Source organism: Eriocheir sinensis, chromosome 34, assembly GCF_024679095.1.
Source record: "Eriocheir sinensis breed Jianghai 21 chromosome 34, ASM2467909v1, whole genome shotgun sequence".
Classification (NCBI taxonomy): Eukaryota; Metazoa; Arthropoda; class Malacostraca; order Decapoda; family Varunidae; genus Eriocheir; species Eriocheir sinensis.
The window spans coordinates 8,534,097-8,549,920 of record NC_066542.1 but is presented as its reverse complement, the minus strand read 5'-3'; the positions used below and the strand labels follow the sequence as shown (position 1 = coordinate 8,549,920).

General features: G+C 49.8%; 2 protein-coding genes across 2 annotated transcripts in view; one reads left to right on the top strand and one right to left on the bottom strand.

Annotated features, from left to right (window-relative positions):
- The window catches only part of LOC127007024 (uncharacterized), a 112,519-nt gene extending 100,367 nt beyond the window's left edge, over positions 1-12,152 (top strand). Inside the window, exons 10-13 of the mRNA XM_050877504.1 lie at positions 6,945-7,425; positions 7,852-7,994; positions 8,732-9,138; positions 9,293-12,152. Of these exons, the coding sequence (XP_050733461.1) occupies positions 6,945-7,425; positions 7,852-7,994; positions 8,732-9,138; positions 9,293-11,317 (3,056 nt within the window). The 3' untranslated portion in view covers positions 11,318-12,152. The remainder of the gene's footprint in view (positions 1-6,944; positions 7,426-7,851; positions 7,995-8,731; positions 9,139-9,292) is intronic.
- Positions 12,153-12,416: 264 nt separating this feature from the next.
- The window catches only part of LOC127007023 (nephrin-like), a 72,577-nt gene continuing 69,169 nt past the window's right edge, over positions 12,417-15,824 (bottom strand). Inside the window, exon 12 of the mRNA XM_050877503.1 lies at positions 12,417-15,730. Coding sequence (XP_050733460.1) covers positions 14,633-15,730 — 1,098 coding nt within the window. The 3' untranslated portion in view covers positions 12,417-14,632. The remainder of the gene's footprint in view (positions 15,731-15,824) is intronic.

Genomic DNA, 15,824 nt, shown 5'->3' with positions numbered 1-15,824 from the left:
AATAGTATTGTGATTACAACACCTTATATTTGCATTTAACTATTCATTGTTGAATGTAAACATTGATTCGGTAATTGTTAAACACGGCAATGAAGAAGGTTTCGTCTGCAACACAATAAAAGATACATCCTAATCTACTATATCAAGACAGTAGAAAAGTTGCGTTCAATTAATATCATTTTAAATATGTAAGCCTTGTTCTTGTATTTGCCATTAATATTACTATCTCATTACTAATAATTACCAATGGCTGGTGCAACTACTTTTTTCCCATCTCTAATACGTCAAAAGACAACTTGAACCAACTGCTTCTCCTTCTCGTATTTAATTCAGTAACGTAGTCTTGCGAGCACACGTGTGGGCCAAGGACATCTGCAAGCAACTGGTGAACAAGTCAAGACAAACCTCCCCGCAGACGAGCATAATAAAAAGCGTAACAAGGACAGACGGAAGGACACAAGGCTGATCAGATGTACCTCGCTCCCCCTCGCCCCGATGATCGCGTGTGCCGAATTGGCCATCACTTGCCCCAAGAATAATGAAGCGTGCTCGATACACGGAAATAAACGGCGGCGTAACTCTGGCCGGCCGCTCATATTTATCCTCCCGGCCGTAAATATGGACGGGAACACAACCCACTGGACGGTATTTATGAATGATGACATATTGTTCCACGCCGAACTGAAAACCAAACACGTCTTTTTTTACTTGTCACGAACAGCTAGAAGAAGAAAAAACTACCCCTTTCCTATGATAGCGAAAGGTAAAGCTACACACGGGAATAATTAAAAATGGAATATAACACAATAAATGAATGATAACCTCTCATCCGAAATCGCCTCTCCACCCGAACACCTCTTTTGGCTACTCTACTTTTTACTTCTGTGGGAGCGACGCGACGAGTAGCGGCCTTTTTTTTTGTACTCTTTTTGTTGCCCTTGAGCCGCGTCCTTTGATGTAAAAAAAAAAAAAAAAAAAAAAGCTTCTCTTCACGTTATTGGGGAGAGAGTAAAAAGAAATACATATAAACCCCTTTTTCACGATAACCAAAAGGAATAAAAACACAGGACGCGAATGAAAAAAAAAAAGAGAAACTGAATATGTAGCAAAACTGCGGCAGTCCATGTAGGAAAACAAACTCGCGGCCCTCAGTCTGTGTTCCCGGGGTGACGGAGCGGAAACATGCCGTGGGCGGCCCGAGGGAGTCACAAACTCTAGCCACAGGAACACGACCAAGCCAAACAGAGAAGAACTAGGCTACAGAGGCCGTGGTTCCATAGCCTAACCAGCCCCCTAAAACACTGAAGAAGAAAAACGTTGAAGGGGCAAGGGCAGGCAGAGGGCAGCGGAAGGAGTGCGGGAAAGGGGTTAAGTACAGGATGAAGGGTGGAAAATAAGGAAAGGATGAGGGGGTGCAATGGAGTGTTAAATGAGAGAAATATCAAAGGAAGATGGGGGTGAGGATGCGAATTGGGGTGGAAAGGGAAAGGGAAATGGGACTTGAGTGGGAAGATGGAGTTTGAAGGGGTGGATAAGTAGGAAGCAACGTGGAAAGGGCCTAAAATTGCCAGGGAAACCAAGGAAAGGACGAGAGGGCGAAGTAGAGGAGTAGGGAAGAGCGTAGGGAAGGAGAACGTTAGTGATAACCTCAGAGAAGGCGGGAAGGGAGAATGGGAAGATAAGGATAACTTGTGGAAGAGATGACGAAGTGGAAGGGATAAAGAAGTGGTAGAGAGGGAGGAAGAACGTGAGTGAGAGCAGAAAGGAAAGGAAGGGAAGGTGGAAGCGAGGGATGAGGAAACGAGCGGAAAGAAAAGTAGGAAGAGGAATGAAGGTCGCGTCAGGAGCAAAGAAAACGAGGGATGGGAACACTGAGGAGAGGAGGGACTAAAAAGGAAGGAAACTGAAGGGCAGAAACATACTAAACGGCAGGCGAGTAAGGAAGAGATGAGGGAGCGGAATGGACAGAAGAGGGAGAAAAAGAGGGAAAGTAAGGAAAAGAAAAATGAGTGAGAAAAATGAAAACATGGCGTCGCATCAAGGGAGGTCAAATGGCGTCCCCCAAACAATTAAACAATCAAAAGGGTAAAAATAGAACGCGTAAAACAGAATAGTGTCGAAAAGTTAAAACTAAATTGTAGAGTAGAGTAAACAGGGGGAGGAGGAGAGGCTTGGGCAAAGGTAGCGAGCGGAAGGGATGGAGAAGTAGAAAGAGGGAAGGAGAGGGGGTAAGGGGTATATATTCACATTAGTATAGGTAAGTAGGGGCTGAAAGAAGGAGTAGGAGGAGGAGGAGGAGGAGTGGGAGGAGTAAACAAATAGGGAGAGGAAAAGAGAACTAAAGGTGGGGAAGTGAGGAAAAGGAAATACAGGGAAAGGGGCAGAAATGATGAGGTGGAGGAACGAGATAGATACAAAAGACAAATAAGCGGGAAAGAAAGAGGGAAGTGAAAACGATAGGGAAAAGGTGAATGAGAAAAATGGGAAGAGAAGTAAAGGACGTGAGGAGAGAGAAGGGGGAGGCGGCAAGAGCTGAACAGAGATCGGTATCTGGAGAATGGCGAATGGGAAGAAGTCTAGCGTAGTGAGCCCTGAAAAGCTTACAGTGGGAGGGTGTTAAGTGTGTTTGGTGCTGGGAGACGCTGGAAGAACAAGACCCCCAAGGAATGCCAAACACCACACACAGACATCCTCCTGTAGCGGCATGTACACAACAACTCAGAAAGGCGTGTGTCTGGACTATTGCAGCAAACACGTACCAGATGAATAGTCGCCTTGCCAACCACTTCCTCCTCCAACAGAAAATATTGGGCCGTATTGCTAAACATTTCGTCGCCCTAGTTCACATATTTGACAAGACTTTCGTAGGAGTTTAGGGCATTTCCAGGATTAGTTTTATGGCCCTGGTGGTACTTTGATCCTTTTTCCGTACCGTGAACCTAAAGAAACACATTAGAATCTGATTGACCCCCTCTTTGACCTTTAGAAATAGTTTATATGAAAAGCGAAAATGTCTTGTAATACCAACCTAGTATATAAGCTCCCCATTGTCTTACTTTTATGAAAATTCCAAGTTAAAAGAAATATGTTAAAATCCCTCTATCAATTAGCCCAGACACGTACCACTCAAGTCACGTTGCCAAGTGCGTTCGTTACCCCTTAAAGTTGAGAGTCTAGGAATTGTTAAAATAAATTCGACCTAAACCTGCAGATTCCATTAGTCACCCGGTGTTGTCTAGTAATCTCAATGACTTTTATACCAATCATACCTCTTGTCAATAAATACCGTCCATTAAAATCAGATAATCGCCAATACTCTGCGCAATCAGATAATCCATTGGTAACATATTTGTAATCATCATTCTGGCGTGTCGACTCTTGAATAATGCACGTCATTAGGCTCGGGATATCGCAGGTAATGGCGCACACTCGGCTTTCTTCGCGGGACAGGTAAAACAAGGGACGTAACACTAACCCGGGAACACACACGTTACCGCAATATTCACGCGGCGGACTCACGATAGCCGAGCACTCGTCTTGCGCGGCTGCCAATTCATTACAAATAATAGCCATCCCGTGTGCAAGAGGCTCATCCTGCAAGACACATTACCGGCAGCCTTAGTGGAGGAGTTTGTTTTCAGGCGGGAGGGCGTGCGGGGAAGAGCCAATTTGCCGGATTACTTGTTTTCGTCTTTTTCTTGAAGGAGGGACTTGCGGGTAATTTGTATAATGGAATGATGTATAACTATTTCCGCACAGCTGCAACATCACGTCTTCTTCGTGTCTCAATATCAATTAAAGTTTTCCTTATATACTCATTTGTCAGAAAGAGAGAGAGAGAGAGAGAGAGAGAGAGAGAGAGAGAGAGAGAGAGAGAGAGAGAGAGAGAGAGAGCACCGTAATATGCTGTTCCAGGCTGTCAAGTGGACATTTAACTTGAATTCTCCCTCCGCTGCTCGCGCTGGCTGTGCTAAAACCCGCCTAACACGATGTAACCGCGTCCACTAGTGACTCCTAACACACCCACGCGGGTCCTTGGTGGAGGTAACTGGCAAGGTCGAGGAGGGTGTGAGGCGGACCATGGCGAGGGCAGAGATCTGTGTACTGCCTCGTTTGGTTACGGCTGATGCCTTGAGGTACAGAGATGTGGGGCAGTGGCTGACCAGTGTAAGTCTTATACTACTATACTATAGTTAAAACAAAGACGAGAGGCCGAGTTAGTAGAATTGTTGAAGGCGGTGGGGTTTGATTAAGCACTGCATGAATGACACCACTCGTCGCTAGTTATAAAAGCTAGTCAACTGTGGACTGTTTAATAAGCTCCTGAATAACGTACGTCATTAGGCTCGGGATATCGCAGGTAATGGCGCACACTCGACTTTCTTCTCGGACAGGTAAAACAAGGGACAACACCAACCCGGGAACGCACACAGGTTTACCACTGTTTGCCTCATTAATGTAATACTACCCTATGTTAGAAAATTACGTTTTATGATTATGGGTCTAGCAAATTAAACAATGGTGATCTGCTTGTTAGGCGGCTCCACCTCCCGCCCCCCCGCACACCCGCCGGGCCGTAAAGGAGACATTTTCTACCCGGGTATCATAACTTTCGTCACGTCATCGTAGTGTCTCAAACTTACTTATTACAGTAATTTTCCTTGGTTATTGGTCACGGAGCCTCCTGATTTTAGGCAATGTGAATCGAAAGGGAAGGGACGGAAGTTGGGGTAAGTGCTAAATGACACTTGAGCGATGTAAAGCAAGAGGGGGGGTGGGGGTGATAACAGGGGTGGTACGAATTGCCCTCCCTTTTGTAGCCGACGGTGAATTTAACGAATCCACATGACTATACAAAGATGGATACACTCTCGTAGGTAATACAACCCTTTCACTTCCCTATTCCTCAAACATGAGCACAGGCCTCTAGCGCTGCAACGACACACTCGTGAGTACTTACCAGCCACCGGTGTTCCGTCTCTCCGGCTGCCCCTCTGTCGATAGGTCACACTTAAGGGTACACGGGACACAGTAACGTTCGGTAGAGTACTTAGTAAAGCTTCCAAGGGCACGGGATGGTTACACGTAAGACAAGACATACATCACCGCCTCCGGACTTCTCGGGTGTGTGGTGTGATGAGCTCCGCCGCCTCGGGCCGCCACGCGCCGCCCTGCAGTGTTGCCGCCGGCCGGTAGGACAGACACTCCCTGGTACATGGTTACCCGAGGCCTCGGCAGAATATTATACTCACGATGACTAAATTAACGATGAGTTAAGGGCATTTGTTTTGGAGACTGAGAAAATATAAACCGCTAGGGTTAAAAAGTAGAGTTGATTATGGGGGTATCTGGAAACTCTCCTCGTCTATAGATGACTGAGCCACTGTTCGAGAAACAAGCAATTAACCCTACTCGGACACCACACTGGGGGCCGGTAACAAACACAACGTTGTTGTCTGAGATTTATATTGAATTTATATATTTTTTTATTTGATATTGAAGTTTACAAGCATTCATATCAATTTCTTCTCTAAATGGCTAAACTGCAACACTAAACAAAGCAAATAACACAAGAGTAAACACAAGATTTACTTATGGTCGTTAAGTGTTTGCCGCGTGCCTGCGTGTGACACAGGCTGGTGGAAAGATGCAGTGGAAGCAATGCAACACCTTGTCAGGATGGCACAGCAGTGAAGCGCCAAGCAAATGCAACTATTTCCTTCCGTCATGGAGCTTCGTCTCTCTTTTCAAGAATGATACCTTTTGTGATTGCCCTCAATTTAGTGAGGACGTTTAGATCAGTAGACAGACGATTTGATCTCTCTCTCTCTCTCTCTCTCTCTCTCTCTCTATCCACTGACCGCCCACCGCCCACGTCAGGCCTGGCGGGTTATCAAAATTTCTCCCGTCCGCTGCGGGTTGTTAACCAAATAACTGGACTTTGGAACTGAGCGAGATACGGGCGTTTTTCAATTAGATCTGTTTGTTTGAATTACTCTGTGTATGTGTGTGTGTGTGTGTGTGTGTGTGTGAGAGAGAGAGAGAGAGAGAGAGAGAGAGAGAGAGAGAGAGAGAGAGAGAGAGAGAGAGAGAACTGAATATACTTGTTGGCTCGGAGTTCCCAGTTATAATAGAGGTTTCTGACACAGCCACATGACGCGCGGGAGCGATAAAGCCTGCTTCCCACCCCCACCCACCCACCCTCCTCACTCTCCCTCACTCACCCGCAGGAAGAGCTCGGGCCAAAATTAGGGCCGACATGTGCTGCTTAAACCACCGCTTACTTCCATAATCTTGGCTTAACCCTCGAAGGAAACTGTTTTAAGATCGTAAAGCGGAGGGTTTTCAGATTAATTTGTCTTCGGTAATTTAAAAGCAGCCATCAGTTTACCGAGATGCTCCTTCATTTCCAAGTTCTTCTCATTTTTTTCATTTTAATCAGAATTCTTCCTGAAAGCGAACATGACGAACGGCACATCTTAGACTTAGTTCCTCACAGGTGCAGCTGCAGAGGACGGGGTGGATGCATGAGAGTGGATGTGAGAAGGGTAAAGCATGGAAAGGGGTGAATGATGAGGAAAAGAATTTGGGAAGAAGGAATAGTAGAGAATGTTGTGATATAGCGAGAAGGAAAGGGGATAGGATAAAGGGAGGGAAGGGAATGGATGGGTAAGGAGAGAGGGAACGGTGGATAGAGGGAAGGAAGAGGAGTCTATCATCTGCTTGTTGTGTGGTGTACTTGTGAAAAGAGGCTCGCTCCTCATGTATTTACTTAGGCCCCTTTGTTCGTTCCTTCACAAAGTCATTTCGGAACGCACGCAGAAGGAAAACGCTAATAAGACAGTCCACGGGTCAAACACAAATCCTCGGCAAAGACCCAACAACAACAGCGATACACAATGACGCAGGTCCCCGTTATCATAACTCTCTCCCCGCTGCCCCAGACGCTCCGGTGTGCGCCGGGACGGGGCGGGAGAGGACCCAGGGGGCGGCCCGCGGCTCCACAGCGTCCATCAAGTGCCTGGTGGAGGCGGAGCCCGCGGAGGACGTCACGTGGTCGTGGGTCAGGAAGCGAGTGGACGGCACGGTGGAGGAGCTGCCCGGCGAGGACGTGCGGGTGGATGGCTTGTCCTCCAGCATCATCGTCACGCCCATCTCGCCCGAGGACTACGGACGCTTCCTCTGCCGCGCCGCCAATAGCGTGGGGCGGCAGCGCGAGGCCTGCGTGGTGACCCTGGTGCCCGCGGGGCCGCCAGACACGCCCACAAACTGTTCCGTGTCCCCGGCAGACCCCAGCACGGTGCACGCCCGCCCCGCCACCGCCGCCCTCACGGTCACCTGCCTCGAGGGCTTTGACGGCGGCCTCCCGCAGCACTTCACGCTGGAGACGTGGCAGGACAACGAGCTAGTCGCCAACATGACCAGGTGAGCACGACACACCTGCCTCACGCCACACCCCAGGCGACCACAGCATGGGAGGGGGCTCTATAGGGGATTGCTTTTATATACACAGATTATTTTTACCCTATTATGTCCTAATCGTGCTATTTTTCCGATTGTAAAATATTCTTTTGTTCAGTTAAAAAAGGGAAAACTAACAATAAACAAATGCAAGGTCCATTACATTTGGAGAAAAAAAGTGTTCCCTGGATAGTCGTTAGATGCATTACAGGCCAACCAGTGCTTGTTGAACTTGAAATTTCGCGCACGTGACAAAAAATAAATAAAAAAATGCCGGAACAACGGAATGTGCATGAACGTTCCTGCAGATTGAAAAAAAAGGGATGTTTTTAAGGGAAATTACTTGAAATGATTTTTTCTTTCACCCTCTTCCCCGAACCCCCGCCGCAGCATGTTCCCGGAGTGGGTGGTGGCGGGACTGCGGCCGGGGGTGGGCGTCACGCTGCGGGTGGCGGCTCACAACACACGGGGCCGCAGCGACGCCTTGCGCTTCGAGGTACACACCGCCAGCGCCCAGCACCACGCCGCCCCAGGTAAGGCAGGGAGGGGGGAGAGAAAGGGGAAGATTGGGAGGGGGGCAGACTGAGGTTAAGGCAGGTCAAGGGAAGAGGAGGGAGTGGGGAGCAAGGAAGTAGAGGAGCCAGAGGAGATAAGTTGTAAAAGGGATAGTTACAATGTTGACGAATATTAATATCATGAATACTACTAGTGTTAATACTGCCACTGCTACCACCAGCATCACTACTGTTAATGTTAGCAATGGCCAACACATGAGAGGAAGAGCAAGGTATTGGGACTGTGTGGCAGAGAGGAGGGGAGGAAAGGACCCGCGGGTGCCAACGCAAAGACGATCTCGCCAATCTGGTTTCACTACACTGCTACTGCTGCTAATACTAACGCTGCTGTTATTACTACTATTAAATAATTCTACTCTTACAACCACTACTACCCCTAACAGTGTACTAACAACAAAACCAATAGTAACGATGATGATAATAATGATAATAATAATAATAATAATAATAATAATAATAATAATAATAATAATAATAATAATAATAATAATAATAATAATAATTGCTGTGGCTATTAGGGTATATTTATGGCATCATCGGGCACTCTAAAGGCGACAAGCGAGGCGGTGGCGCAGGTAATTACTTTGGCAGCAGAGGCAACACATTCGCCTCGTTAATAAAATAAGTTTTGTCCGGCAGCTTTGGATGAAAAAGTTTAGTTCGGCGAAGTTCTATAGTGTGTGTTTTCCTGTCAGACTCCAAGTGGGGGCTTCTGGGCGTGCCGCCGCTGCTGGGGGCCCTGGTGGGGGTGGGCGCCGTGCTGCTCCTCATCCTCATCACGGGCGTGGTCGTGGCCAGGCACATGAGGCGCCCACCGCCGCCCACGCACGTCCACACTATCATCATGACGCCCACCGCCACCACCACCATCCCCGTCCCTGATCCCGACACCTACGACCCTGACGTGGTGTCCTCTCTGCGCCGCCCAGCCGACAACCTGGACGTCTTGCCCCGCTCAGACCACACGCATCAGAACGCGCCGCCCGCCATCCTCCCCTCCGCGCAGGCTGCCATGGGTCAGAGGGAGCAGGGGCAGGCCGTGGCAAGCAAGCAGGGGAACAGGCACGCGTCCTTCTCTCGTGGATTCTGCCTGCACAGACAGGTGAGGCTGTTAAGGCTCGGGGCGGGTACGTCTCTGCGTGATGTATTGTGTTAAATTTGCTTTTCTTTGAAGTCGAGGCCTCACACTTATATTATCACTCTTGTAGATTTAAATATTTTGAGTGGCGCTAATTGTTGCTTCTGTCACACCACAGAACAGTCAGTTGGGGGACAGTGAAGAGACGGCCGACTCGGACTCAGATTCTACCTTGACGGACCTGACCGCGGCGGGACGGGCGGCCGCCGCCCTGCCGCCAGCGTCCAGTCACTCCCTCCCGCGGGTAAAGAGGCGCATCCAGCAACTGTCATCCTCTCCACTCGACTTGCAGCTGCAGGCGTGTCAGGTATCGCAGGTGGTAACGACCCCCGATGGCATGATTCAGCGCGTCCCTTACCTCCTTCGGAACCCGCGCCAGCCTCCCCCCTCCTCCTCGGCGGACCTGCGACACCTGACGGCCTCGGCGGAAGAGCTACACCCTCTCATCTTCTCCAGAGACTTTCGGCAGCTGCTGACGTCAGCGGATGTGAGACAGTTGTCTTATTCAGGCACAGAGCTGAGGCTACTTCCTGGCACGGGCACGTGGCCGCTTGGCTCCTCATCAGGGGAGCTCACACTTCCTCTGCAGTCTTCGGGGACTTTACGCTCGATAACCACAGAAGAGCTCCGCCTGATGCCCTCATCGTCAGGGTCATCTCCGTGGGACTTGCAAGCCACGCCAATCTTCAGCAGGCTCTCCCCGGTCAGCCATCGAATGCCGTGCACGGAGGGAACGCAGCTTCCACCACAGACGCCCATCACACAGCCACAACCGCACTCGCCCTGCGGCCACTTGCATTCTCGATCATCTAGCACCCAGCCTCTTCTTCAGGCCATTTGCACGGAGCCCCAGCCCCAGCCCCAGCCCCAGTCTCACTGCCAGGATCCTAGGCTTTACCAGCCCTGTGTTGGCCATCAGTCTCAGGAGCCCAGTGGGATTCTTCATCATCATGGATCTTGTCCCGTATCTCAGGCCGCGGAAGTGAGTGCTGAGGCTCAGTCACGACTTGGCTTTGTCGACTCTCACCGCCAGACGGAGGGTTCGATTGTGGCTCCCAGACCACCATGTCTAGAGCAAGGGGCTCCAGCATTCAAAGGTTACAAGACCACGCCCACCCAGGCTATAGTTTCTGAAGAACTTCAAGTATCTCTGAGGGAACTTCAGCCCCCACCCGCACCAAGTGGTGAGGTGGAGCCGCTGCTAGACACTATAGAGCTACAGCCGCCTCCGTCCTTTAGGGAGCCAGAGCAATTCTCTCAATTAGAAGTTGGCTCACTAACAGACACTGTTCGCCAGAAAAAGCCGGTAGGACAGCCAGTGGCTTGCCCACTGCCTCCTTCAGTGAGCCACTTGACGCAATACAAGTCACCTGATGGGTCAGGTGCGGACGTAAACTCCACTATATTTCAAATTAAGCCCTCGCCCTGCCCCGCTCTAGATGAGCTATTGCAACAACCACAGGATACATTTTTACCTCAAAGTTTTAAACATGAACCGACAACGTCGAGTATTAATCAGCAACAGTCTCCAGAGAGGCAGGAGTGGGCGCCTGAAGGGGGCAGCAGAGGCTCCTTTAAACGAAAAGATTCCAAAAAAAGCGTAAAACAAGTCACATTCTTTGAAGAATTCAGTGAAGGACACACGTCAACGCCGGCTGTCGCGCGGGTGCCGTCCAAGACCGACGTTGGAAGAAGTGGTAAGCGGTGCGCCCAGATGTTCTCCCGAGTTGATCTACCTCCCCCTGGTCACCCGTCGCAACCTTTTGCTCCAGTGATTCCCTTTATGCAGCCACACCGACCACCAGTGACCTCCCAATGTCAAGAAATTAGGGGCATAACATATCCTGAAGTTCCTGGGACTACCTCAGACAAGCTCCATAAGACGATAAGTAAACACACAGAAACCAACATCCCAACAAGAACTTGTCGCGAGCCTAGTCAGTTTTCGACGACTCCCAGTTTCCATGAACTCCAGCCAACCCACAGCTGTCCAGGAAGACCAACGGCCCTTGATGGAGGCGCATCGACGGTGGCCCGTGTCCCTGCAGTCTCGACACCTTCAGCTCATGACAGCTCACAGCAGCTGGCACGCGACGTGCCCGGCACGGTAACCTCACCCGCTCAAGACAACAGACACAGATAGAAGTGGACTGCATTGCCCGCCCCGTGACTTGAGCACTGGCGGCCTGAGGGTAACATCACGATGCTCTCCGTGGCTTCGTAACATCCTGTTCCTGCAGGTGCTCGCGCAGCGTCTCTGGCAAAAGTCTCGTCAGTGAGGCAGTCACGGTGGTCATTTACCTTTGTGCTCACAAGAAAGTATAAACAAATTATGTAATAAACAAATTAATATTTTTTTTGTGATGATTATAGATCAACCGCTTAGAAAGAGATGTATATAAAATATATATTTATATATACGTACATTGTGTCAACTATTGTTTGTGAATGTGCAATGCCTTCTGTGTATATATTTTTGTCGGTACTCAAGATGTTACACACGGCGACTTCATACTGTGTATGTCTGAGGCTCTTCGTGGGTCGTTCGAATGTTCCATTTTGTAAATAGATCGTAAAGTTTCTATAAAAAAATTGTCTTTCTTCCTCAGCATTCATTATGAAAACTCCTTCCATTAGGTGAGGATCAGCAAGGGTCAACACAAAAGGTTTGCCTCCGGGCGGGTGGAGGGCTCGTCAAGCTGCATTAGCAAAGTGGCTCGATGTTTGAACAAATTATTTGTGATGTCAACCTGACCAGACTTTTTTTACGTGTTCTCCATGAGTTAATCGAGTGCCACTTCATAAACAAATTCTTTTAGAGGATGCAGCCCGAGCACTTTATTTATGCTGCCACAACGTCAATCAGTCATGCTTCCATGTCAAGAGCTATAAAACTTCAACTGGCATTACCATCAACGCAGTGAAAGTTTTTTTTCGTAAATCCATTATTATTAATTCTGAAGCTACAACTGCTCATACTTACGTCCTCTACTGCTAATGATACTGCTGCATAAACTACTAATGTTCCTACCGCAGCACCGACTACTACTACAACGACAGTAACAACACCTACCACTACTACTACTACTACTACCACCTCCACTAATCCGTAACCTTCATAACACCTTGGCCAAAGTTCCTCACCTTCAGTCAGCCATCCCCTGCACACCCGGGACCACCACCTGTCTCACACACCTGCAACACAAGAGAAGTACACGAACATGGCAATAAAACACGGGGGGGAAACATAGCGTTATATATATTTTTCTTTAGTTTATGTAAAAGATTGGTCATCATCATAAAACTTGAGTATTTATTTTCCATTCACCTCGCGCCCTGTCACCTACTACATGCTGGGGAGGCGACCTGAGGGTGGGGAGGAGGGCGGGAGGGGTGAGGGGGAACGTGAAGCTTAACAAGATCACAGGTAACACTCAGGTAATGATAACAGGCGAGTCCTCCACACACGTATATTCGCTCTGAACGCAGTGGAAGATGGGATACTGATCTGGCAGGTGTGTGCGCGTGTGTGTGTGTGTGTGTGTGTGTGTGTGTGTGTGTGTGTGTGTGTGTGTGTGTGTGTGTGTGTGTGTGTGCGTGTACAACAATGACAATAATAAATAGATTTGTTTAGTCTTGGCAGTCATCAGGCTGGAAATGAACACTTAACAAACAGGTAAAACAAGTCGGGGTGGGAGTTGGTGGGTCTGCCTATGTAATCTGTGTGTGTGGGGGGGGGGGGAGGGAGGAATGGCATTTCCTGAAGGGGGGGTGGGGGGGTACGGCGTGTCGGTGTCACTAAGGCTGGGCAGCATCTCACGGTGGTCTGGATAGTTGCTAATCCTCAGGTCAGTCCGTGGTTCATATGATATCGAACTGTCATTAGCACGTGGGGGGTGTCATTAAGCCACCCATGATGACGGACTTAGCACCGTGATGTGATGCTCCAGACACACGAGATGAGATGAAAGAGGCGGGGGATGGGATGGGTGCACCGTCATTAGGGAAGCTTCGGAACAGATTGGAGGAGATGCCTTCCTGTGCGTTTGAGTGTCGCGGCTTCATCACTTCACAGTCACTGGACCGACCTTATGCCAACAGTAGGGTGAGGAGACTGTTGGGCAGGCGGCAGGGTGGGTTGCTGAGAACACGACACACACTCATTGATGCTGACAGTCCTTAGTTTCCCAGACACAATGCACTCACTGTCTCTCGGCGATGATGTCACTACATTGCACGAATTTGGTTGTTATATGGAAGTTGTGAAGTTGTTGTGTGTGTGTGTGTGTGTGTGTTTGGGGCAGGGAAAGGAGGTCTGTGGGTGGTTCTAAAGTTTGAGAGAGGTCAGGGAAGTAGTGTGTGTGTGTGTGTGTGTGTGTGTGTGTGTGTGTGTGTGTGTGTGTGTGTGTGTGTGTGTGTGTGTGTTTGCGTGTGCGTGTGTGTGTGTGTGTGTGTGTGTGTGTGTGAACTAGAGGTAGCTGGACAGACCATGAGACTCCCACGGTCTGAAGTACACTCGCTCTCGTCGGCGGCGCCTCAGACTTGCCGGGGCCGCCTCAACTCCCTCACACTAACGCTAACAAGACAACAAACGCTCAGAGCAAGATCCAGACTTTGCCTATCACCACAAGGCCGTTCGAAGGTTTATAAAAAATATAAAAATATCTATGCATGAAGTCAAGGAGCGCCTTACTAAGTAAAAATAAAGTCGACAGAGAAACCAAGGACACCTGGCCGAAGAGGAAAAGAGCCGCCGTGCAGAGAGCAGGTAGGAGGGCGACTGGTGAAGCAGGCAAGGTGTGTGTGTGGACGGTAAGGAGACACAACGTGGGGTGGTAGAAGATTAGGTAGGTTAAAACAGGTCCATGGCTGAGAGATCGGAGACGTAAATAAGTAAGAAATAGATAGACAGACAGAAATAGATATAGAGATAGATAGATAGATAGAGAGATACTGTAGGCTCTGCACACGTGTTGGGTCACTCTCCAGGCACAGACGCCTGGGGTAGTCGTGGCCCGAGCAGCACCGGGTTTGTCGCGCGGGGCGGCTCGCTGAGGTCAGAGATTCTTTGGTGGAGGCGCGACACTCCTGCAGGCGGGAGGCGAGGATGCCCGGCAGGAGGTCAGGTCAAAAGGTGTGTTAGTGGGGTGCGTGAGGAAATACATAAAACATTTGTTCATAAAACACAAATCTGTCATTATGGCACGATTTTTTTCCAGTATATCTTTTTCTTAACTCATATAATAACTCTTCGGTGGGAATGGCGACAAATATTTATATATATATATGGATGTGACACTGACGGAAAGTACTGATAAAGAACAAACTCATCACACTGATGACGCTGAATACTTTTCGTAATATTTGTCACTGGTATGATTCCCTTTTGGCGGTCACAGAGAGCCAGCACGACTCACACGGTCACGAGAGGTCATCTTAACACGCCAGGAAGCCGTGGTCATACTGAGCTTTCCCGTCGACACACGTCCGGGTGAGGGCGTGGGTGGTAGTTTTGTCGGAACCCAACAGGAAGTTTGGTCTGGCCTTCAGGGCTCAACTGTGTGGGGAGAGGAAGGGCGAGGCTGGCACGGGGGTCTTGTTCAATCTTCTCCATTTCTCTCGCCCGCTTCAGTGCCCTTGCCTTGCTCTCTCTCGCTACAGCTTTGGGTAACGTATCTGGAAGCGTTGGTGTCGCCGTATCACACACCTTCACGTTTGGGAGGGCCGGAGTGCACTGCCGATTACCTCTCCCGCCCTCCATTGGGGAAGTTTTCCGCGGTATGAACACCACCTCGCCGTGTTCGCCGTGCAGCAGAGTCACTGTCCTGCCCAAGTCCAGTTGTTCGTGTGGTGGTCCATGATGTTGCCCTGGCAGCCCCATCGTCCCCGTCGGAACCGGAGAGTCGCGGCAGGATGAAGGGCGTGAATGCTTTGCTGGTTTGGGAGTGGCCTCTCTCGATATCCTGTCTGCCGGATACCGTGTGGATGAAGACTCAGCAGGAGAAATAGGAAGACATATTACCTCCGTCTGTGAGGTTGGGGACCTCATGGCACAGCTTGAGGGGGGCCGGGATGACCTGTGTGAGGCCACGCCCACATTCACCTCACCCACAAAAGAGGGAACACGTGACTCTGCCGGAGAACTTCTGGAGTGCCGTGACTCACCAGCAGAGGAGGGAACCAGACGCACCTCCCTGCACGAGGACGGCAACAGACGCAGCCCTTCCGCGTCGTCGGGCGACACCTTGTACTCCTTAGACACAAAAGGCTTGAGTCGCACTTCCATGGGGGACGGGCTGGTGGGCTGCACCTCGAGTGACGAGGGAGGCCGGGAAGCTACGCCCATGTGGCCCGCTGGAAGCAGGCGAACCTCGGTGTCGGGCGTGACGTGGGCGAGGGCCTCCCTGGGGGAGAGAGTGACGTAGGATCGGCCGCTGTCTGGGTACTGCCGGATGACGGCCGCCACGTTCCCACCCGCCATCATCTGCAACTCCGAGTCGGACTCTGACTCAGATACTCCAGAGTCATAGCTCTGGGAGTCATGGTTGGGAGTGCCCTACCAAGGGAAGAGGATTATCATGAGGAGACAACATACACGCAACTTCTTGTTAGTTAAGTTCAAGTGACACGCTTATTGCAGAAGCAAACCT